The sequence below is a fragment of the Papio anubis genome, chromosome 15, assembly GCF_008728515.1.
Source record: "Papio anubis isolate 15944 chromosome 15, Panubis1.0, whole genome shotgun sequence".
In the NCBI taxonomy this organism is placed as follows: domain Eukaryota; kingdom Metazoa; phylum Chordata; class Mammalia; order Primates; family Cercopithecidae; genus Papio; species Papio anubis.
Genome location: NC_044990.1, coordinates 91,744,909 through 91,768,038, shown reverse-complemented (window position 1 = coordinate 91,768,038; position 23,130 = coordinate 91,744,909). Strand labels below are relative to the sequence as shown.

Below are 23,130 nucleotides of genomic sequence, written 5' to 3'. Positions count from 1 at the left end.
GGCCCTGCAGTGCTGGGTGGTGGGTGGGCTGTGACTGACCGCGGACCCCTCCCTCCAGCCTCCAGCCTGTGGGAGCCGGGCTTGGGGCCCTGCAGTGCTGGGTGGTGGGTGGGCTGTGACTGACCGCGGACCCCTCCCTCCAGCCTCTGGCCTGTGGGAGCCGGGCTTGGGGCTCTGCACTGGCCGAGTGCCTCCGATGGGGGTTCTTCCTCCTGTCCTTTGCGGAGATGGAGCATTTTCCCTGGTGGAGTTGCCCCTTCTCTGTGGGGCGCCTCTGAGAATGAGTCAGGCCGTGACTCAGGAGCCACAGAGCTCAGCCCAGAGGCTGACTTGGGAGCCCCAGGGCTGCTCTGCAGACCCCGTTTGGGCTTTGGTTCCTCTTCACACAGCCTTTACCCTCTGCCCTGAGGCTGGGGCAGCCCTGGCAGCTCCCGGCTCCCCCCAGGGTTTGAGAAACGGGCCGCACCAGCGGCAGAGCACGGAGCTGGAAACCAGGTTTATGTTCTCATGATCGCGCGATGGGAGCAGCCGCAGGCGGGATGGGGCCTCGCCAGCCTCGCGCAGATGCTGGGAAGTGACTCAGGGAGGAGAAGGCGGGGTTTCTCCGCTGGTCCCGGCTGAGCCCCATCTCCGGGCTCCGGGAAGAGAAGGAATTCGGTTCCGACGGTTTCCCCTCATCACAGCCAGTACTTAAAGGTCAACTCTGTTTTCTGCAAGAGGTTTTTTCTTCTTCCCCCGTGAAAGTTTGCTTGATTCTGTGAAACTTCATTTGCGTTTCTTCCAGAAATGCCTGAGGGGAGGAGGCCGCCCGGGTCTCGCCCCAGAGGGAGAGGCTGCTGCCCGCGTTCGGCAGGATTTCGGGCGAGCCTGGTCCTCTCAGGCCGCACTTTTTCTTTATTTGGAAGGAGGGTTCCAGAGCCCCCCAGCAGTGAGTGGGGGCCGCCTGGCCCAGGCCTTCATCCCGCATCTGACTGCGCTGACCTCGGCCCGAGACAAAGCCGGCCTGTCCGAGAGACACCCTGAGATTAAGCTGCTAATGGGAAGGGGGGCGCCTGGCGGCTGTGTGGCCCCTTTGAGTCCGTCAGAAAGAAGAGATTGTCCGGCACAGGCCACCGAACAGGATGGGGGATGGGAGGGATGCCCTAGCATTCAGCCGGTTTCGTTTTTCTTTTGGGTACGCTTTAAACTCTGCTGCCCGGGAAGGAGAAAACAAACCTTCCTGCTGATGAAAGACGATGGGTGCCCCCACCCCGAGACCCATGGACAGCAGGGCAGCGGGGGGCTGTCTGTGGGCCTGGGCCTTGCACCTGCGAGTGCTGGTGCTGTGTGGAGGGAACCCACCCTGTCCTCGGGCTGAGCTGGGGTCCCCACAACAGCATGGGGCGGAAGCTGCTGTCCTCAGACTCCACGGGGCCTCCAGTGATGGCACCGTGGCCACTTCCTGCTGGGCCGCGTGGGTTCTGGGCGGGGCTGGGAGGACGTGGGGCATCGGCCATTTTGCCCATGAGATGAGGTGGTCGAGGTGGACGTGGCCGGCCTCGCAGCCTCTGCTTCTGCAGGTCCTGGGACGCTGCGTCCGTCTGCTGCAGCTCATTTCAGAGTTGGTCGATCACATGTCCATCCTCACCCACTGGTGACAAAGTTGACAAATTTGTGTTTTTTTTTAGTTGAAAAAAGATCCTCCTTAAATGTTGTGAAATAATCTGTCCACACATTCAGCAGTGCTAATAGAAAACAGGCCCAGAGCAGTTCAAGAGAAAAGGAGATTTAAAACTGCTCATAAAAAGATGGACATTCCACCTCACCAATGAGCCAAACATTTCAAATTTAAGCAAGTTTTTGCCACCAGTTTAGCAAACTGTAACAATATTTATAAGACAGCGTATGCCTGGGGCGGATGCTGGTCCAGATCCCTGGAGGGTTCCGTGGCTTTGTGTTTCGAAGGCCTAAGGACGGTGCACGTCCTTGGAGGAATTTATCCCCCGGGGACAATCAGCCGATGCACAGATCTCCGCCCCCAGGGTGCTCACCCCGGCTGCTCCCACCACACAGCATGGGGACGGCGGGGGGACCTGGCGCTGCTGGCTACGCACACACGTGCCGTCTGACCCCAGCGTTTTATCAGCTCCTTGGAAAGTGGCCCGTGGCCTGATGTGAAAGGAGAAAGCTGACTGTCACAGGGAACATAACCTCACTTTTATTTTTAAAAATGTACCCGTATTCCCATTTCATATCTTCTCTATTTATAACATAAATGTTTACTGGTTTTTAAATATATTTGTATTACAATACAATGAGTTATTATAGTATGAATATACTTACATTTATATTATAAATATATTTGTTATAAATATAATACAAATATATTTATATTTTGTATATTTCAAACTTATAACATTTATATATTTTATTCTATTTTATATCTTTGGAGGAAAAAACTCCAGGAGGATGTTTCCTGGAATGTTAATTCCAGATTTCATTTTCTGATTTTTTTACGTATTTAAAATGTTGTTTCTTTAAAAATAGCTTTATTGAGGTGTAATTCAAACACCATACAATTCACCCATTTTAAAATGTACAATTCAGTGGTTTTTAGTATATTTGCAGAGTTGCACAACCTGCCACAGTCAATTTTAGAACATTTTCATCTCCCTAAAAGGACACCCGTGCCCTGTAATCCTCCGGTTTCCGGCCTGCAGCCTCTCCCGGGGCGGCAGATGCGGGTCCGCATTCTGTCGTCGGCTGTGCCTCTCCTGGGCGTTCCGTGCCAGTGGAAGCGCCTGACCCATGGCCTCTGTGCGTGGCCTGTCGGTCAGCACCACATGTGGACGCCTGTGGTGTGGGGCCGGGGTCCAGGTGTCCTTTCCCTCCAGGGCTGAGCACCATTCTGCTGTTGCTCCCTCAGCAGCCGAGACCCACCTGCTTGTTTCCACTTTTTGGCCATCATGACTGAGGCTGTGAGCAGGTGCGTCTGAGTCTGCATGCGGACGTGGGCCGTGAGCAGGTGCGTCCGAGTCTGCATGCGGACGTGGGCCGTGAGCAGGTGCGTCCGAGTCTGCATGCGGACGTGGGCTGCCGTGTCTCTTGCTGCACACCTGGGGCTGGAACCGCTGGGTCCCGTGGCGACTGTGTGTTGAATGTCGGGGAACCGCCAGCCTGTTTTCCATGGTGGCTGTGGCCACTTGACCTTCCCACAGGTTGTGTGTTTGGATTCGCGTCTCCACCTCCCTACCCTTGTTACTGTCTCTGATCACAGCCATCCCGGTGGGTCCGATTTTCTTTGTACAATGCAAGCCCCCTCCTCAATGAATTTTCACTTTAAAGAAAAGCAGTTTGTTGTTTTTAATTGAAACGAAAGGAAGCATTCTTTCCTATGTATGTGTTCTTTTCTAAAGCAAACAAAATTAAAATCATAAGTAAAAAAAAAAAAAAACCCACAGGAAAATTCTAAAAACTTGCACATAAATGGAATTACGAATCACCTCATCGTGGAAAATCCTGTATAGATGTCAGGTTAGGCACAGCGGAGAGGGAGACGGGGCCTGCAGACCCCAGACGTGGTCCAGGACGGCGCCAGCCTGACCCCCGCCTTTGCTGCCCACCGTGGGATCTGAAGACCCCGCCCACCATGTCCCCTGAGCTGGCCTGACCTCGCCGTCCTCCCCGCCCGACCCCTGCGCCGTGTGCTCTGTGCAGACACCTCCCCTGTTGAGTCTGAGATGGAGTTACCACCTCCAGCGCAGGTGACGGCTGAATCCCACTGCCGCCGCAGTGGACAGGGCACCAGAAGCCCTCTGGAGAGAAGGCAGCCTGCCACGCTTTGTGACGAGCAGTTCGCTTAAGGATTGTGTTAGACTCTGTGGCTAGTATAGATTTCAAGGCTCCTCCCCTCCCCTCCTCCCCCCTCCCCTCCCTCCCCTCCCTCCCCTGCCCTTCTTCCTTTCCTCTTTCTTTCATCTTGCTCTGTTGCCCAGGCTCGAGTGCAATGGTGCAGTCTTGGTTCACTGCAACCTCCACCTCCTGGGTTCAAGCGATTCTCCTGCCTCAGCCTCCTGAGTAGCTGGGATTACAGGCGCGCGCCACCACACCCAGCTAATTTTTTTTTTTTTTTGTACTTTTAGTAGAGATGGGGTTTCACCATGTTGGCCAGGATGGTCTCAATCTCTTGACCTCATGATCTGCCGCCTCAGCCTCCCACAGGGTTCCTATTTCATAACCCATCACCCTTGAAGAGCCGTTCTCTGAGGTGGGCCTGGGCGCCTGGGGTTTTTAGAAACCTTTCCAGGCAACCATAGTTTGCAGTTCTAAGAGGAAAAACACAGAGACCTAAACAAGCCTCATGCATTGAGAGCGTGTCCCCGGCCTTGGTAGGGGGTAGAGAAGGGAGAACTGAATTGGGTTTTGGTGTGGCTATTTCTGTGGCATTCTCTCAAAATATTTGCCACTGGAAAAATGAAAAAACTCTAAGCGCTTTTAAGTGAGTAATTTTTGTGCGAGGTCTTGGGAAGAAGAAACGTCTCCACGTGCAGTGCCCAGGCTCCGTCTGCCGGCTGTTGGGGTGGCAGAGCCTGGCCAGCGGCTTCCTGAGGGCCCAGCCTCCTGCTGTTCACAGGGAGCCTCAGGGAAGGCGGGGCCTCTGCCTCCCTTTCAAACGGCTGGACTTGAGCTGACCACTGATAGCACAGCAGCTCCAGGCTGGCGAGGCACAGCGCTGGGGGAACAGTCCTGCCCCGAGCTCAGGCGGGTGTGGCTCCAGCTGCCTCCTGCCCACCGCTTGCCTCGCTGTAAGCGGAGCGGAACGGGGCGTGTCTGGTCCTGGCCCTTCGCGCCCCCACAGGCCCCTCACCTCCTGCAGGAGCCCCTCTGACTTCCCGGCAGTCTCGGCTCTGCCAGAACTGAATTCCTGTGGTCCCTATGAGGACAACCAGGATTTGCTCGGCACTGTGGCCTCTCGGGCTGGACTGCTGTACCTTGCCTGCAGAAAGCCCCACCTGTGGAGGCTCGGGTGACCTTCCCTTCCTGGTCTGCTGTGCCCAGGCCTGAGCAGCTCCTGGCTGCTGACCTGAGACAGGCGATCCCTCCCTGCACACCCACTTACCCATCCGTGCATCCGTCCGTCCAGTGCCTTGCACGGGGCCTGCACATTCCCAGCCGCTGTGGTGAAATGTCTGCTCCATACCACATGGCCTCAGCTGCACCCTGACCCCTGACCTCAGCTCCCAGCATCCTCCTGTCCTGCCCTGCCCTGCCCTGCCCTGCCCGGGCCACGCCAGCCTCCTCCTTGCTCCTACGTCTTCACCACACACAAGCCCTGCTGCCTCGAGGCCTTTGCACCTAGTGTCCCTCTGCCTGGACCCCTCCCACGGTCTCCTCACCGTCCACGGCCCCGTTCAAGCGCTGACTCGTCCTCCCGCCGTCTCCTCGCTGTCCACCGCCCCGTTCAAGCGCTCACTTGTCCGTAAGCCTCCCCGGCGCCCGAGCGAGGCCGCAGTGCCGCCCCCGCCAGCCTTGCGCGTTGGACGTTTGTGGTTCTGTGCCGCTCTTTGGCTCCCTGGGGCCGGGACTTTGCTTCATTGGCTGCTGTTCCCACGGTCTGGAACCGGGACGCGCAGCTGAAACAGTCGTGGGGAGAGAGCGCGGTGGCTTCTGGGTCCGGTGAGCCACGCCTGGCCGGGGCCGAAGGCATCGAAGGTGCCCCCAGTTGCTTGCGCCTGGCGTGTGGGAGGCCCCGCCATGTGCTTGTCTCACTGTGTAGGGCAGAGGAGGAAACCTCCGAGCCAGGCAGTGGTGTGGCCTGGGGAGCTGCTTTGGGGGCAGAGCCACTGCCTTCCCCAGCCGAGCGCCCTCTGTGCCCGCAGGCCACACTGAGAGAGGGCGGTGTCCTGAGGCTGAGAGATGAGGGAACCGGCCTCTGGTAAGGCAGCGTTGAAACGTGGACGTCCCTGGAAGACCCTGTCTTCAAACTCGTGCTTCCCCCGGCAAGGCCTGTGTGGTTACTTGTGCCGCCTCGGATGGGCTTCAGTGACGTCTGTCTCAGAGTCTTACATTTAGATGTGCTGTATGGTCTTCCTGGTGGAGACTGACGTCCCCTCGGCCTTGTGAAGCTCACCAGGGCCTGAATCAGGTGGGAGGAGCAGCTGCACGGGAGCCCGACAGCGGCTGCACCAGGCAGGACTGTGCCGTGACGATACAGGAGGTGTAGGTGTTGGGTTTTTTGAGACGGCGTCTTGCTCTGTCACTCAGGCTGGAGTGCAGTGGTGTGGTCACAGCTCACTGCAGCCTGGAACTCCTGGCCTCAGGCAATCCTCCACCTCCCTGCAGACGTGCACCACCAAACCCGTCTAATTTTAAAATTTTCTGTCGAGTGGGGGTCTTGCTGTGTTGCCCAGGTTGATCTCTAACTCCTGGACTCAAGTGGCCCTTCTGCCATGGCCTCCCCCACTGCATCTGGCCTGGATGCAGGTGTTTAAAAGAGCTTAGGGAAGTTATTCGAAAAGGCTCCGGCCTTCAACTCCCACTTCAACTCCTGATTTTGGTTCTCATTGGGATGGATGTTCCAGAGCACTCCTGGGCTTAGGAGGACAGCAGCTCCCCTGCGAGGGGCAGGGTCACCTGTGTCCACAGCGGCAGGGCCTGGTCCCTGGGGACTGCGGGTCGGCATAGTCCACGGTGCCCGTGACCAGTCCTCCGAGCCGCAGGGCCTGGGAGGGGCATTGTCGGGCCGGCGAGGACGGGCGTGGGTGCTGGTCTGGGCATCAGTGGCGTTGCTCTGAGAGGGAAGGAGATGCTATTCCAGCAAGGGTGGCATCAGGTCTGGACCCTCAAGTGGACACTGTGTTTTGGCTCTGGAATTGGCATGGCCCAACGTGATTTTCTGCAAAACAGGAAATGGTCTCTGTGTGTTACGTCCAGTCTGGTGGCCACAAGTCACGGGCTGGTGAGCACCCGAGGAATTGAATTCTGTGGTGGGAATCCAGGTTCGGGAGAGGTGGTCGGGCAGGTGCGTAGACGATGTGAGCTGTGAGCTTCACGCCCGAGGAATCCACTCTTCCTGCTGGACGCGTGGACGGTGGTGACGGCCTTGCCCCAGCAGCAGCGCCTGGAGCTGGCCCCTGCTGGGTGCACTGTCTCCGTGGGGCTCGTGGCATCCCGGGGGTCTTGGAGGGATGTCACTCGGGTGCCCCGTTGGCAGGTACAAACCTGCAGTTCTAGGAGCTGACTGATGCTCGCGGCCCTGGCCCCCGTCCTCACACCACCTGAGTGGCCAGGCAGGGGCTTCACTCGGCTGGTTCTGACCTCCATGCTAAAATGAACGAATAGGACAGGAAAGTGAAGAAAACGCGCAGCAGGGGAAGTGACCTGGGAACTCACCGCCCCCCACCGACCTCCAGGACTCCAGCCTCCCAGGGCTGCAGCCAGGCCCTGCCCTCTTCAGCACGTTGGAAACACCCGCGTCTACCCAGCGTGTGCCAGGATGGCAGCTCTCCAGCCTCCAGCCTGCAGGCCGAGCACGCGCCCCAGGGAAGCCATTGATCTGGGTCCCCTCGTGCTGAGCGCCCCGGCCAGAGGTGCCCCTTCCAGGTCCGGGTGTGGTTGGCGGAGGTTCTGTGGGTTTAAGCTGTGGGTTCCTTCTCAGAGGTTGTTAATTGCCCCCAGAAGGTGGGGAACGGCCTCCACTCTCCTCCTTGAGCTGGGGGTTTGCATTCTTCCAGGCGTTTCTTCAGGGCTCCCGGGCGATGATGGCACAGTGGCCTTGGGCGTCAGGCTGGCTCTGTGCCATCACTGCGGGGAGAGGTTTCCTTCCTGTGGGGGCCTCCACTGTCCCTGGAATCGCCCTTCTTATTCCCTAAATAAATCACCAGTCTGAGAAGCTGAACGAACCCTCTATTCTGGCACAGGGACTGGCTCCATCTTTCCTTGAAACCCTGCAGAGCCTTCATTAAAATGAGCGCAAAGGCCTGCAGCGCTGCCGCCTCTCCGGACCCCACTGCCGTGGGATGCCCCCTCCTCTGGGCAGCCTCCTCCTCTGGGCAGCCTCCTCCTCTGGGCAGCCTCCCCAGCGGCCTCCTGGTCTGAATCCCTCCTCACAGGCAGCCCTGCCCCCTGCTCTGTCCGTGTGGACTTCGCGTCCGGAGTCCAGCCGCTCTCCCCTCCTGGGCTCGTCCGGCTCGCGGGCATGACGCTTGGTCACGGTGGTTGGTGGCTCAGGGCTCTGTAGATAAGGCCGGCCGGCTGCCTGCAGATGTCCTGCCTGGTTTCCTGAAAGACTTGAGGTGACTTGCAGGAAACAAAGTCAGTCATAACTTTATTAAGTTTAAAAAGTTATGTGAAATAAGGGGGAAAACGTGAAAATAGGCAACTGGAGCCAGTAGAGTAAACGACATCAGAGATGCAAAATGCTCACCGTGGCCTTCGCTGGAGCCCGTTCTGGCTCCAGCGTTCTCGGCTGCAAAGGTGTAAAATGGAAACGTGAGTGCGACGTTCCTCTTCTCCAGGAGGGGAGACCGCGAGGTTCCCGAGGACCAAGCTCTTCTTAGACCCCAAAGCGCTGCCTCCCTTCTGCCATTCCGGAGCAAGGTTTCCGAAGCCGTTGCTCGAGAAATTCCTGGGTGGAGGCCGGAAGTCGTTGTGCTCCCCGGGGGCGGTGCGGCAGGGCTTGGGCAGCAGGGCTGAGGCGCGGTGTCCCTGGGCGCTGCCCGGTAGACGGGTGTTCCGTTGCTCTGCCAAGTGACTCCTCTCACTGTGACTCTGCTTGGCGGTGGGGGTTCGGGGGGGCGGGGGCTCGGGGCAGAGGCTGCTGGCTGGGCACCTGGAAGGGTCCTGTGAGGCTTCTGGTGGTGCTGACACCTGTCCATGGAAATTGAGGTGTTTAAAATTCATAAATAAACCAGAAATCCATTCAATAAAAAGAGATAAAAATAGTAGAAAGAGGAAGCTACTAGAAAACACACGAACTCCGTGAAATTATCAGACTGGACGTGCCCCTTTCTAAACGTAAAAGCGGTTTATAGCAACACAGCATGGCCTGAGTCATGGCACGATCCCTGGGATAGTTTCATCAGATGTTGGAGTGCCTCGGTTTCCCACCCTGTGCATTGGGACGGTGAGGAAGTGTGCAGGGTCAAAGGCCAGGTGCGCAGCGCCTGTGTGTGGGGTGTGGTCAACGCTGGCATCCTCATCTCACCACCCCTCACCACACACCGGACACGCACTGAGTATGCATTGGACACACACTGGACACGCATCGGACACGCACCGGACACGCACCGAATATGCATCGGACACGCCCCGGATACGCACTGGACGTGCACCGAACATTCACCGGACACACATCAGACACGCACCGGACATGCACGACACGCATCGGACACGCACTGGACACACGTTGGACACCACATCAGACATTGCAGTCCAGCCTGACCCACTTCCTCCTCCCCGCGTTCCTGCGAGGCAGGCACAGGCCCACGTGGTGGGGTCCTCAGTGTCTGTGTGGGGGGTGCGGGGCTCTTGGGAAGCGTGACGCCCTCTCACGGCGAGGTGGCCAGGTGAACCCCGAGCCCTGGGTTGCTCTGAAGCTGCCACAGCTTCCTGACAAGCCGGCTGCTGGAGTGTGTGCCAGTGGAGGGCGTCCGTTCCATTCTCGGGCAGCTTGGCTGTCGGTGCCTGTGGTTCTGAGGCTCCTCTGTGGTGAATGAAGCTTGATTTACACCTTTTGGTTACACATTTGCCGCGAGGCCAGGAGCTGTGCGTGCTCCCACTGGGCTTCTCGCGTGAGATGCGCCGCGGCTGGGACAGCCTGGGCACCTGCCATTCTGGAGCAGTAAGCGAAGCCTCCAGCCCTTGGTTCTTCGGGCTCTGCCGGGAGCGAGCGGGACTGGAAACATCGAGTCCAGGCTGTGTCCGCGCATTCAGGCACCACGGCTTCGTGCCGTCGCTTCGGCCTCAGTGGCCCTGAAAGTTGCTCTGGGATGTATAGAAGAGGCCGTTTTGTCGTTGTAAAAACCTCAAATGTTTTGTGAATTACTATTAATTGTTAACGCGTGTCCTGTGAGTAGCTCGTCGCCTGAGGCCTTGTCGTGAATATTAAAATGCGCGTCTGGTGTCCCTTTTTGGCTTCGAGGTTGACAGTGGTTTTTCCTGCCCGTGGGACGCTGTCTGCAGAGCACCAAGCTTCTCCGGGGAGGCCGCAGGGCGCTGCCTGGGGAGTGTGCGTCCTGCCCCGAGATCCTGCAGCTGTGACTTTACACAGGGTGGGGGCGGGGTGACAATCCCTCGCCTTGTCATGAAAGCAGCGCATTGTGCGGGGCGCATCTGTGGTGCCTTTGTGTACGTGTGACCCAAGTGCTCCGGGTGCATGCCTGCACGCACAAACACGCACACATGCCTGTGGGGACACACGTACGGGCACACACGTGCACACACAAGCACGTGCCTGTGGGCACACACACCCACGGGCACACACATGCACACACCCACATACGTGCCTGTGGGCACACACACCCACGGGCACACATGAACACGCACACGTGCTTACCAATGGGCCTGCACGCCGCGGGCAGACCGCATTACGCACACCCACATGTACCGTGGAACACCCATGGGCAGACGCATGCACACACCCGCATTGCTATTGGGGACACCACATCAGGCAGACACGTACCACCGCACCACACACGTATTGCCTGTGGAACACACCATGGGCACCTTGCACCTGAAACCGTGCCTGTAGGAGCACCCATGGGCACACATGCACCCCACCCACTGCGGCTGTGGGCACACACCACGGGCACACACATGCACCCCACACATGTGCCTGTGGGAACACACCACAGGCACAGGGTGTTTCTCCCTGGGGGTCCCTGACATCAGATCTCGGCGGTGCCCAGGCAGACCCAGGAAAATCAGAGGCACTCGAGCACCTGCGACAACGACCAACGTGAGAATATGTTTAAAGGAAATGTGACTTTCTAATGGGCCTTTATGAACCAGGATTCTGCTACGAGGAAGTGGGTGGAAGTCCCTGAGCATTCTGCCTTCATTGAAAGATAAAGAGATGTTTCTTTTGTGTGTAAATGGATACTGCTGTGTTTCCAAAATGCTTACAACAATGTAGGTATTTTAGGCCTCCTTTGGAAGATTGTGTTTTATGACAAAAAATGGTTTTCTGAGTAAACGTTACTCAGTCTCTGACCCAGTTATAAAAATTATGAAATCAGTGAAATCCAAACGAAATGCCTGTTATTAAGGCCGCTGCAGAGGGAGGGGCTGGGGCCTGGACTCCAGGCCCCTCCCACGTGGGCTCCGGGCAGCAACGCTCGGGGCCCGAGGTTTGGGCCTCTGCCTGTGCTGTATCTCCTGGTTTAATTTGCATTTTCTCAAGGGCTAATGACATGCAGCATTTTTAATACATTGTTGGTCATTTGTCTTCTTTGGTGATATGTGTGTTCAAATCTTTTGCCCCTTTTTAAACTGAATTATTTGTCATCATTTATTGAGTTATAAGAGTTCTTTATATATTCTGGATACAAGTCCTTTATCAGATAACTGACATGCTAATATTTTTTCTAGTCTGTTTTTTAACTTGTAATTTTTTACATTTTTATTATTTTTTTGAGACTGAGTTTTGCTCTTGTCACCCAGGCTGGAGTGCAGTGGTGCAATCTCGGCTCACTGCAACCTCCGCCTCCCGGGTTCAAGCGATTCTCCTGCCTTAGCCTCCCGAGTAGCTGGGAATTACAGGCACCCACACCACGCCCTGCTAATATTTGTATTTTTAGTAGAGACAGGGTTTTGCCGTGTTGGCCAGGCTGGTCTCGAACTCCTGATCTTAGGTGATTCGTCCACCTCAGCCTCCCAAAGTGCTGGGAGTACAGGCGTGAGCCACCGTGCTGACCCTTTTCACTTTTTAAATAACGCTTTTAATGGAAAAAAGTTTTTAGTGTTTTTAATTTTGATGGAAGTCTGATTTTCCATTTATTTTTCTTTTGGCACTTGTGCTTTGGGTGACAGATCTAAGGCATCTTTGGGTGCAAGTTCATCCCCGTTTTCTTCTCAGAGGCTGGGAGCTCCAACCCTTACACCCTTACACATGGGTGCGGGGTCTGAGCTCATTTCTGCGTGTGGCTGGGGTGGGGCCTGCGCCATCGGTGACTGAGTGGACGATCACCTGGTCCAGCACCGTTGACCTTCCTTTGCTCTCTATCAGAATGGTTCCTCCTTGAATAACTTACATCTTTCCTATTTTGGACCTTAGCATAAATGTGTGTGAAAGTGGGCTTGTGTTGAGTTCTGAGTTGGTGGTAGCTGTGCGTGCGCCATAGTAATCGCCAACAGGTCCGGCATGGGGAGGAACCTAACCCCACCTGTGCCGGCCCAGGACAGCAGGGGGGTTTGCTGAATGGCAAAGCCCGTTGGCTTCTGCTTCTTTATTGGGGTTGCAGTTATTTGAAGTCTCCATCTGTGGGGCGGCTGCATCTCCAGGTGACTCACGCGTGGGCAGCCTGAGCCGTGTACTCTGTAAGCACAGTCAGCCGCGGGGGCCTCCCCCAGGAGTGAGGACGGCTGGGCAGTCAGGACTTTGTACTGGATCTCTGGATAAAAGGAACCGGGCAAGGCACTGGAGTGCTGTGTTTTACATTCAATCCATGAAGGGAGCTACCACCTGCCCCAAACCAGGTACCTTCAAAACCTCACAGTGTCCCTGAGGCTGGACTAGACCTGAGCACGTACCATGGAAGTCATTCAGGCAGTGACCATGGTCTCTGTGGAGGTCTCTCAGCTTCCTGGACCGCCAGGCAGCCCAGTTACAGTTCATCCGTGCAGTGCAAAGGCTCGAGGTGGAGGCCGGGGAGCGGCCACGACACTCTTCACCCCACAGAGAGCTGCAGGTTCATGTCTCACACGTGCCACGCAGTGCAGGGCGTTCCCATGGCACATTTAAAACTAAGAGCACACGTGTGTGCCCCTGGGGCTGAGGCGGGAGCGTGGCTTGTGTTCTAACTGGTGCTTTTCTTTCTCTCCAGCCCCTTTTACGGAGAAGACTTTTACTGTGAAATTCCTCGGAGCTTTCGTCACCTGTCCTTCTACATTTTCGATAGAGACGTTTTCCGGAGGGATTCCATCATAGGTGGGTGATGAATGAGCATTTACTTCCCCTTTTCCGCCTGTTCTGTGCCAGGGGAGTATTAGCATTTCAGCCCGGAGCCTGGCGGGATGGTGCTGAGGGGTCACGGCAGCCCTGGCTGTTCCTCCTGATCCGCTCTCGAGATCTGGCCTGGCGTCTGTGGTCCCTGCTGGAGCATCATGCCAGGCTCAGGTCAGTAAGCGCTGCCAGTCGAGGCTTCCGTGGCCCCTCAAGGCGAGAGCACAGCGTCCCCGACCCTCTTCAGACAACTTCCCAGGGCTTCTCCCCGGGGCATCCACGCGGGGACCTTTGCGTGGACATGGGGCCCTCCCTCCTCACCACATCCTGGCTGTCCCTGTCCCAACTTCAGTCCCCACAGTGTGGGCACGGGAAGGGCGGGTGGGGGTGGGGGCGTGTGGTCTCAGTTTCCCCCGGTTTTCTTGGAGAAAGCTCATGGGCAGCCCTGCCGGGGATCGCAGGAAGGCAGCATCCTGTAAGTTGTGGGGCCTCTTGGCAGAGTGGACTTCAGGTTACTCAGGGAGCTCCTTGTTCCTAAATGCAGCCAGAGGACCCCATCAGGAGCGGACCTCACGCAGCAGGCGTGGGAGGCTGGGGTATCAGGCTAATTCCCATCGTGACGCCGGGAGAGCCAGGAAGGGAGGAGGGTCCTGCAGCACCTGAGCTCACGCCCAGGACGGGTGGCCGGGGAGCCAGTGTGTACTGGCCGCCACAGCCTGAGCCCAGACCCCGGGTGGTGCAGGCTCCTCGTCTCCATGGCTGACGGAATGCTGAGTGGGATAGGCCGGGAGGAGGAGTCCCCCAGGGGGACCCCAAGCTCTGCCCCAGGCAGCCTGAGGGTCCGCGGGTGCAGGAGGCCAGCGAGGCCACGAGGGTGCGTGGGGGGGTGGGGGGCGCGTCCATCTGACGCTCACTGCTCACACTGGCTCCCCATACCGCGTCATGGCCTCTCCGTCCCACGCCAGCTGCCCCCTTTCCCCAGCGCTCACCGGTGTCCCTCAGCTGTGGGCTTTCCTCATCGTCCGTGTCCCTCTGTTTGTGAGCTGTAGACCAGGATCTGTGATCTGATCCATTCCTGGTGCTTGGCACACAGAAGCGTGAGAGGCACAGCCAAAGGTCCACATCAGAGCTTGAGTGTCCTAAAACCCAGCCTGTCCCCACTGGGCGGCCGGCAGCTAGTGCATGTCAGCACGACGTTGAGGGGGAGAGAGGGCATGAGAGAAGCTGGCTAGCGGGTAACTGGTAGACTCCTGTCTGCACTCTGCTGTGTCCCGGGCCTCCACCGCAAGTCCCCTGACAGAGACAAGGAGAGAGACGCCCATCCTGACCGGTCTCGCGCTCTGCCTGGCATTGAGATGGGCTTGGCTGGGTGGCAGCTGTGACCCCAGAGGCCCTTGGGGCTGGGCAGACCCTCACCTGGCATTGATAAGGCCTGTGCCCCTTCACCATTGCATGGGTCAGGACCTGGACATTTTTGGGACTGTTATTCGCTGTACCCAAATGATTATTCTTAGAAACTGCTGTGCTTTTCATAGAAGTCTCCAGAGTTGGTTATAAAATACATGGAATGGGTCGCATGGATCTCAGATAATTGACATTTGACTTCATTCTGAGCAGGAACGCTGTGCCGGGTGCTTCCGCAGCAGACACCCTGGCCCTGAAATGCGATTGCAGAAGGTGTTTGTGCTCCTGAGTGCGGTGGGCACCTGGCCTCCTTCAGGGTCTTGCTGTGCTGGGCCTCGTGTAGCGTTGTTGGTGAGATGGTCTTGAGGGTCCAGCATGACCCCTGCACCCCACTGCTCAGTGTCTGCCTGGGAGGCCCTCAGGTTCACGCCCATAGCTTCGAGTCGCGTTCAAGCTGTTTGGGCGCTGAGGAAGGGTTCCCTCTTCCTCTCTCCCTCTGACCAGGGCATCGGCTCCAGGGCTAGTGGCTGGCAGTTCTCCCTCTTGCCTCCAGGTGCAGCTGCTCTGCACCCCGCCCCTCAGGCACCTCCTCCTCCATCCCCACATCCTGCCATGCCCGCCTCCGGGACTGGGGCCTGCTGCAGGAGACGGCCTCTGACCCTGCAGCTGCCCTCCGTGGCCTGCCTCCCCTGCCACCCTCGTTGGTTGTGGTTCTTCTGCCTGTTGTGCTGTGTCCACCGGACGGAGCTTCCCAGAGCCCATAGTCCTGCATGCCCGTGTCTCGCTCCCGTGTTCTCAGCAACTGCCAGGGGCCTCCAAGGGCTTTCCCGGAAGAAAGGGAGATGTGGAATCCAGATTATTCAGCCGAGGCTAATGGTGTATCTGGCGGGGCTCAGCCTGTGCTGGGCACCACGTGTCAGGCCTCATCACCAGCTCAGTTTATGTGCGAGAATCCACAGGGACTTGATTCATTCTCGAAGGTGTATGAGACATTTTTTGAGTGATAACCCTAAGGAAAAAGAAATTTAAAAAATTTTTTGCACATTTTAATAAGAGAAACTGATCAAGTTAGTTCCAGAGTCATGTGCTCTGAAAATAACCAAATAAGATGTTTATTAATCGTTCTGTTGACGTCATCTGCTAGCAGTTCTTGGTGGCTTTACGGTTATGGTGACTGGACTTAGATGTTTCACTATGGCGTTTACAGCCATGAAAATGGATGGATGGCTGGATCTCCGGTAACGATTTATCGTTATGATGGTAGTTAGGTTGTTACTGGGCATGAAACACCAGGTTCTGGGGAATGCGCTTCTGGGTGGAAGTGCGCGGTGGCCACTGGCTTCCTGGCTGCGTGGTTCTCCTGGTTCTCTTGTTTCTAGCAGCTGCCCACGCCCTGAGGAAACCCCACCTGCCAGCGAGTTTCCTTGGGGCGGCCACAGCTGTGCTCAGTTGCAAGTTCAGGTCCAGGAGTGAGGGGTGCACTGGCAGGTGGGGACGCACTCCTATGGGGTCGGGGGTGTGGGTTGGGGCCGGGAGGGCATCTTTAGCCTGGAGGGGGAGGGCGGTGGCGACTCAAACCGATAAAGGCAGCAGAAGCCGCCCGGGAGACTCGGGGAAATCAAGCCCCGCCCTCAGCCCTGCCCCGCCCACCCCGCCCCTCCACCGGCTGCAGTCGGCTCCTGCAGGTCAGAAGCCTCCCAGGGTCAGCAGGAGCAGAGGGAAGAAGTGTCCGGCGTGGGCCGGCCCTGGGCGGCGTGACCGGCCTTCTCTGTCCCCGGTCCGCGGCCCACAGCGCTGCTGCCGGTGGCAACTGTCAGTCAAGCCGGGCTCCCAGCCGCAGGGCCGCGGCCTGCGGGACACCGGGGCGCAGGTGCCTTCAGGCTTCCGGGCGCAGGGAGGCGGCCTCTGCGTGGGCTCGGCTGCCGGGCGCTGCACCACGGAGCACAGACCAGAAACTGTGGCTCCCAGCAGATGCGAGAACCGGGAAATGCCCCGGGCCTGGCTCACTGCTGTCAGTCAGGAGCATCGGGGTCTCCGCCCCCCATCCTGGGCCTCCCTCCTCTTCCCGCTAGGCCTCCACCTTCCTCGGGGCGGCTCTGGTAGCTCCACGTCCCCCTCCATTTGCCCCTCCAGCCCCTAGAGCCTCTCTGAGGCTTCCCAATGGGGTGGGGGTGCAGTGAGACCTCCATTCATTTCTTCTTCTTCTTTTGAGAGGGAGTCTCGCTCTGTCGCCCAGGCTGGAGTGCAGTGGTGCAATCTCGGCTCACTGCAAGCTCCGCCTCCCGGGTTCACGCCATTCTCCTGCCTCAGCCTCCCCAGTAGCTGGAATTACAGGCGCCTGCAACCACGCCCGGCTAATTTTTTGTATTTTTAGTAGAGACGGGGTTTCACCGTGTTAGCCAGGATGGTCGGGATCTCCTGCCCTCATGATCCGCCCACCTTGGCCTCCCAAAGTGCTGGGATTACAGGCAGGAGCCACTGCGCCCTGCTGAGACCTCCCTTCTTTGCGTATAAATCAGGTGGTCTGCAACTGACATAAGGTGAAGTTCAGTGTTTAGGTGTAGCCTTCAGCAGCGTATGCAGGTGTGTAGATATCACCACAGCTGAGATATGTTCCCACAGCCCAGAACGCTCCTTCGGGCTGGATTTCCTGCCCTGGCCCACAGCCCCTGGCAGCCACTGCTCTGGGGCCTGTTCCCACCGTTTTGCCTTTTCCAGGAGGCCACGTGAGTCACACCCTGGAGGGATCGTGCCCTCTGCCACCACGCTGGTCCTGCGCTGTGTGGCTGTGAGCCAGGTCGCCCCCTCCCACTGCCCGTGGGTTTCCATCATACAGACGCACCTCAGTGGCTTCATCCACTGGCTGGATTGTGTCTAATCCTCAGGGATTATGAATAAAGTCACCGTACGCATTCTTGGATAGGTCTTTATGTGGAGAATGTTTCTGTTTCTTACTCTGAGATAAATACGTGGGAGTGAGGTTGCTGGGCCCACTGTAGGGTGTGTGTTTACTTTCATTAGAAACTACCCAACCGTGTCTCCAGGTGGCCGCCCAGTCCGCCTTCTCTCCAGCAGCGGGTGAGAGCAGCAGGTGTTTGTATCCTGCTCGGCCCTGAGGTCTGAGTTTTTATTCTCTAGTTAACGTTTCTACTCCCATAGGTGTGCACTGTCTCACTGTGGTTTTGATTACGTGTCCGTGAACAGCGGCGTTGAGGACTTTTCATGGGCTTAGTGGCTGCTCTATTCCTTCTTTGGTAAATTGTTCAAATCTTTTGCCCTTTTAATTGGGTTGTTTTCTTGTTATTTTTTAGAGTTCCGTGTATTCCGGATACGAGTCCATCACAAGAGTGCTTTGCAAATATTTTCTTCCTGTTTGTGGCTTGTATTTCATTTTCTTAGCATTGTCTTTGAAGAACAGAAGTTTTAAATTTTGATGGTTTTTATCACATTTTTTTCTTGTATGATTTGTACCTGTGGTGTCATGTCTAAGAAAGTCTTGCCTATCCCACAGTTGTGGCAGTTTTCTCCCGGAAAGCGTGTGCTTGCAGCGTTTACATTTAGTTCCATGATCTGTTTCAAGCTAGTTATCACTTATGGCACAAAGAAAAGCGTCGGGATTCCGTGTTTTCCATGTAGACATCCGTTCGTTCCGGCATCCTTGGTTGAAAAGGCGACCGTTCCTCCGTTGATGACTTTGGCACATTTCCGGCTTCGTTGGCCACATTGCGTGGGTCTGTTTGTGGCCTCTGTATTCTGTTTCGTCTGAGGTAGGAGGCAGGACTGGACTCTGGAGGCAGGGCTCGGACACCGGACCAAATTGAGGACTAGCTAAGACAGGGACGGGTGGAAGGAGCTTTCCATCGGACACGCCCGCCAGTGCGCCGTGTTGGCTTACCATCGCCATGGCAAGGTCTGGAGGTTACCACCCCTTTCCAGAGGAACAACCCCGTGACTCGGAAGTTGCCACCCTTTTTCTAGAAGTGTCTGCACAATCTGTCCCTTAATTGACACATAGTTGAAAGCGAGCATAAACGAGACCGCAGGACTGCCCAGAGCTGCCACCCTCAGCACCCCGCCTGTGGGGAGCCCTGCTCTGCGGGAGCGGTTTCAGAGCTATCACACTGCCGCCTCTATAACTGTTTTCTTCCACCACCACCTCATTCTCGAATTCTTTCCTGAGTGAAGCTGGAGACCCTCTGAGGCTAAGCCCCAAGCCCTGCGCCATAGGTGTGCTCCCCCGTCCTCATGCCAGTGCCAGCGTCTTGATCACTGTGGCTTCATAGCAGGTCTTACGTCGTAGTGTAAGGTCCTCAAATTTGTTCTTAAACTTGTTTTGCTATTCTGGATCCTCTGAATTGCCGTATGTATTTTTGAATGAGCTTCTCAATTTCCAAAAGAGTCCCACAGGAATTTTGACTGGGATTACATTGATCTATAATTCGGGGAGAATTAATATCTTAACAAAATTGAGTCTTCAAAGCCATGGACATGGTATATTTTTCCACATGCCTGAGTCTGTGCAATTTCTCTCGTCCGTGTTTTGTGACGTGTTTTCAACCTACACATTTTGCACATTTAAAACATTTATTTCTCTGTGTTTTATGTGTTTAATGGAGTGGTCAAAGATTTCTCAGGTAGTCCACCAAAAGCACAAACCTAAAAACATAATTTTGTGAATGGTGCTTTTTTTGTTTAATTTTCATGGTCATTGACGCCTCCCTACTGACTCTGTATTCTCTGTTCTTGCTAAACACACCACTAGTTCTATTAGCTTTGCTTGTAGATTTTTTTTGTACATTCTATGAATAAAGGTTTTTCTTTCTTCCTTTGGGATCCGTATGGCCTTTGTTTTTCCTCGTGGCCCCGGCTGGGACACAGGTGGGGTCAGAGCGAGGCGCGTGCGTCTCAGCCGCGCTCCCCGTCTCGGCCGCGCTGCTCCCCGTCTGGGCCGCGCTCCCCGTCTCCGTCTCCACCGCGCTCCCCGTCTGGGCCACGCTCCCCGTCTCGGCGGCTCTCGCTGAGTGGTGTCCTGTGGCTGTTTCCCCTTTTTCTGATGCCCTCCAGACCCGGGGCTCCTCCTTTCTGAATGGGCCTGGCCAGCACAGATGCAGCAGAAGAAAGTGACCCTTCCCACCTCCCGTGGTGAGAAGGCCGCCGCCTTTGCCCAAGCGAGAAAGGGAGGCCCAGAGTGTTCGGTCAGCTTTTTGGTGTGACTCACATAGGTGGGGACAGCCCTATGGATTGGGCACATCAGAGAAATTTCAGTGGACGCCGTGGCCTTCGGATCAGGCGTTCTCTCAGGTCAGCGTCTGGAGATAGGAACTCGCATGCTTCAGACGTCCCCATGTCCCCGTTGTTGAACGTGGCTGGCTTCTCGAAGGAGAGGTTGGGGGCTGGTGACAGAAGTGACCCCACATCGGGAAGGAGGGGCGGGGGAGGGATCCCGTCTTGAAGGCATTTTAAATCCTTTTGAATATTGTGGATTTTGTTCTGTTTCTGTTACCTATTAAAACATTAAGTGAAGTACTTCTAAAAATAAAGACTTGTAATCATCTGCCAGTTACAAGATCCTTATCCACGTAAATATGTGACTTCTCCTGTCCCAGTTTCAGCTCATAAAAACGTGAAGACACAGTGACATTGCAAGTATTTAAAACTTCTGACTTCAAAACTGACCCTCCTGTCCAGCTGAAGGAGTCTTGGAGTCTGAAGATTTTTCCCTTTTCACTGAAATATATTGCCCAACTCAGTTTTAAGAAGTGTTTGCTTTCATGTGGCTTTATTCCTGTGAGACTCAAAACTGAGGTTTGCATTGTGGGGGAAAGGGGAGGTTTGGCAAGAGCCACGCAGCCGTCATCAGAGGAGAGGACAGAGCCCCACTTGGGACCCTTGAAGTCAAAGGTGGGAGGGCGGGGGGGCTGGGAGGGGGGGGGGTGTAGGAAAGTCAAAGGCGCCCGCCCAGGGCTGCTGGTGGGAGGGCGGGGGACGCAGCGGGCCAGGAGGAGGTGTCCTGGCTGTCGTCCAACCTCGTGGTCTGCACCATTAGAGGCCGTTGGAGGGAGTCCACGGAGTGTGTGTGTCACTGGGTTTCTCTCTGAGTCTCCCTGGTGCTCCTTCTCCCACGTGTGCTGGGGCCTGTTTTCTGCCCCGGTCCCCTTCGTTCTTGCCTTGGCTCTCGCCTGCCCTCAGTGGTGTCAGCATCCTGTGCAGCTCCAGATGGTCTGTGTGAGTCTATGTGTCAAGAGCTGAGCCGACGAGGTCACGAGGCTGATCATACGAACCCACGAGTGTCTGTGTGCTGTATCTATGTGCGGGAGGCTGTGGAACTGGCGGCCCACAACGTGGTCCGGGCTGTAGTTTGCTGGGAAGGGGCTCCGGCCTACAACCCCGTGGCCGGGGAGTCCCAGGCTGTAGTTTGCTGGGAAGGGCTCGGCCCTGGCTGTGAATGAGGATCCAGACTGTAGTTTGCTGGGAGGGCTCGGCTCTGGCCGTGTGAGGTCAGGCTATGGTTGCTGGGAAGGGGGCTCCGGCCCTGGCTGTGAATGAGGATCCTGGAGCTGTAGTTTGCTGGGAATGGGCTCCGGCCCTGGCTGTGAGCGGGGGTCCCAGAGCTGGGAAGGGGCTTCCTCCAGGGCTGTTCCCAGGGCTGCTTTGCTTTGCAGAGTGGACAGTATGAGCTGCAGCCGGCTCCCCTGAGGACACGAGATGAAGGTGCTGAGGTGCATGGCAGGGGTCAGCGGCACTGGAGGCAAACTGTGCTGATTCCACGTCTGTCCTTTGGGCACTTGGAAAGCGTCTTTGTGCCTCTTTCCACCTTCCGCACCTCCCACCATGTCCTGTGGCCACGTGGTGCCCCCATCATGTGGCCAACCCTGGACTGTCCCACAGGGTCTGGAGCTGGTGCTGAGCTGGGCATGTCTCAGACCCTCCGAGTTCGCAGACAAGGGAGGAGCCTGGCAGCCAAGGCCCACGGGCTCTGAGATCAGTCACGGAACGGACCGGTCAGGCTGAGAGGTCTCGCTCGCTTGAGCCCGTGGGGCAGAGGAGCTCCTGAGGGAAGATGCGTCCTGAGACCTCGAAGAGTGGGGACGCTAATGGAGGAAGGAACGCTGGCAGGAAGGCGGGGACGCAAGCTCCGTCTCCCTGCAGCCCCAGCCTGCTTGTCTCTGGGGTGTGCAGAGTGGGACCTGCCCCTCCAGGGTCACCGCAGGACTGACTGAGATGGCACCTGTGAGAGGCTGGCGGTGGAGTGTTCCCGAATTTACTGAGGCTGGACAGCGAGTCAGGCCAAAGCGTGAGACTGTCAGATGCCAGGCCGGGGTTGTTCGATGGGAGTCTGCGGAGGCTTTTTGAGACGCGGAAATATAAAAGGATCTTACTTGGAGGAGAGAACCGGACTGGGCTCTGCTGTCCTGGTGCGAGGCAGGGTGGCTGGGTAGGAGGCCCAGGCCTCTCCCTGGAGCCTGGGTTGTGCACAGTGTGCTCAGACCCTGCAGCTGGGGATGCTGCGGTGGAACCGGGGTCTGCCAGGACCCAGAGTTTCTCGCTTCGGTGACTGGACCAGGATCCTTAAGGAGGATGTGTGTGTTTCTGGGTGCAGAACGAAGACGCGAGGGGTCTGCCAACATTTCCTTCCTCACTCCTGCTCTCGTGTGTGCTCTGCGATGGGCTCAGACGTCACGTGTGTGCGACTCCCTGGGAATTCACGTGCGTCTGTCGCCAGAGGTGCACGTGCTGCGTGGTGCTCGCCGTGGTGGGTGGAGTGGTCCGCAGTGCGCGGAGGCCAGTGGCAGGGTTGACGTGGTGGTGCTGCGAGGGGACGCAGGATGGAAGACGGCTCAGTGCCCAGTGCCTGACAAGCCCTGTCCTGCCAGGGATGGGATGAGCATGCGTTTACCCCACCATGTGAATGTTTCTGGAATGAGGTGAACGTATGAGCAGATAATAATGGTTACAAATGCCAGTTTACACATATAAATCCATACTAGGTAAATGTATATTGTACAAATATATTCTGGTATGTATTTTCATTGGAAGTCTAGCTCCAAAGTAGTAAGCCTGTTTAAGGCACAGGAAATAGTTTAGAGTGGATGTCCCCCGACTTTGGGGCCCACAGAAGTGCCCAGGGACCTGTGGTGGTGCAGACTCCGGCCCACACCAGAGCTTCTGTTCTCCGTCTGGAGAAGGCCAGAAATCTACACTTTCGGGCTCTCCAGGGGTCCCAGAAGGCGGCTCAAAGATTACACTTTAGAGGCATGGATTCAGACCAAGCCATGTCGTGTGGGAAGGTGGCAACTCATTCTAGCTGTCAGTTCTTCCTGCGAATAACCCGAGCACCCACATGCATGCACACATGTGTGCATGTTCACACACGCAAGCTAACTCTAGGCACACGTGTGTTTCAAGCTGTGGCTCGCACAGGTGCACACGTGTCTCTCTAGAGGCGTGATGCCGCTGCCTTGGTGGTGTGTGAGGCATGAGGTGTTCATTTGTGAGAACAGGGCTCTTGTGCACCCAGCAAGCTCCGGTGAGCCTCCCGCCATGAGAACTGGCCACAGACCACAGTGAGAGTGAGGTGCGCATTG

The 23,130-nt window shown here is 56.6% G+C and overlaps 1 protein-coding gene across 1 annotated transcript in view; it reads left to right on the top strand.

The window, feature by feature from the left end:
• RASA3 (RAS p21 protein activator 3) overlaps positions 1–23,130 on the top strand; it is a 129,391-nt gene that overhangs the window by 55,185 nt on the left and 51,076 nt on the right. Inside the window, exon 3 of the mRNA XM_031655691.1 lies at positions 13,023–13,126. Within this exon, the coding sequence (XP_031511551.1) occupies positions 13,023–13,126 (104 nt within the window). The remainder of the gene's footprint in view (positions 1–13,022; positions 13,127–23,130) is intronic.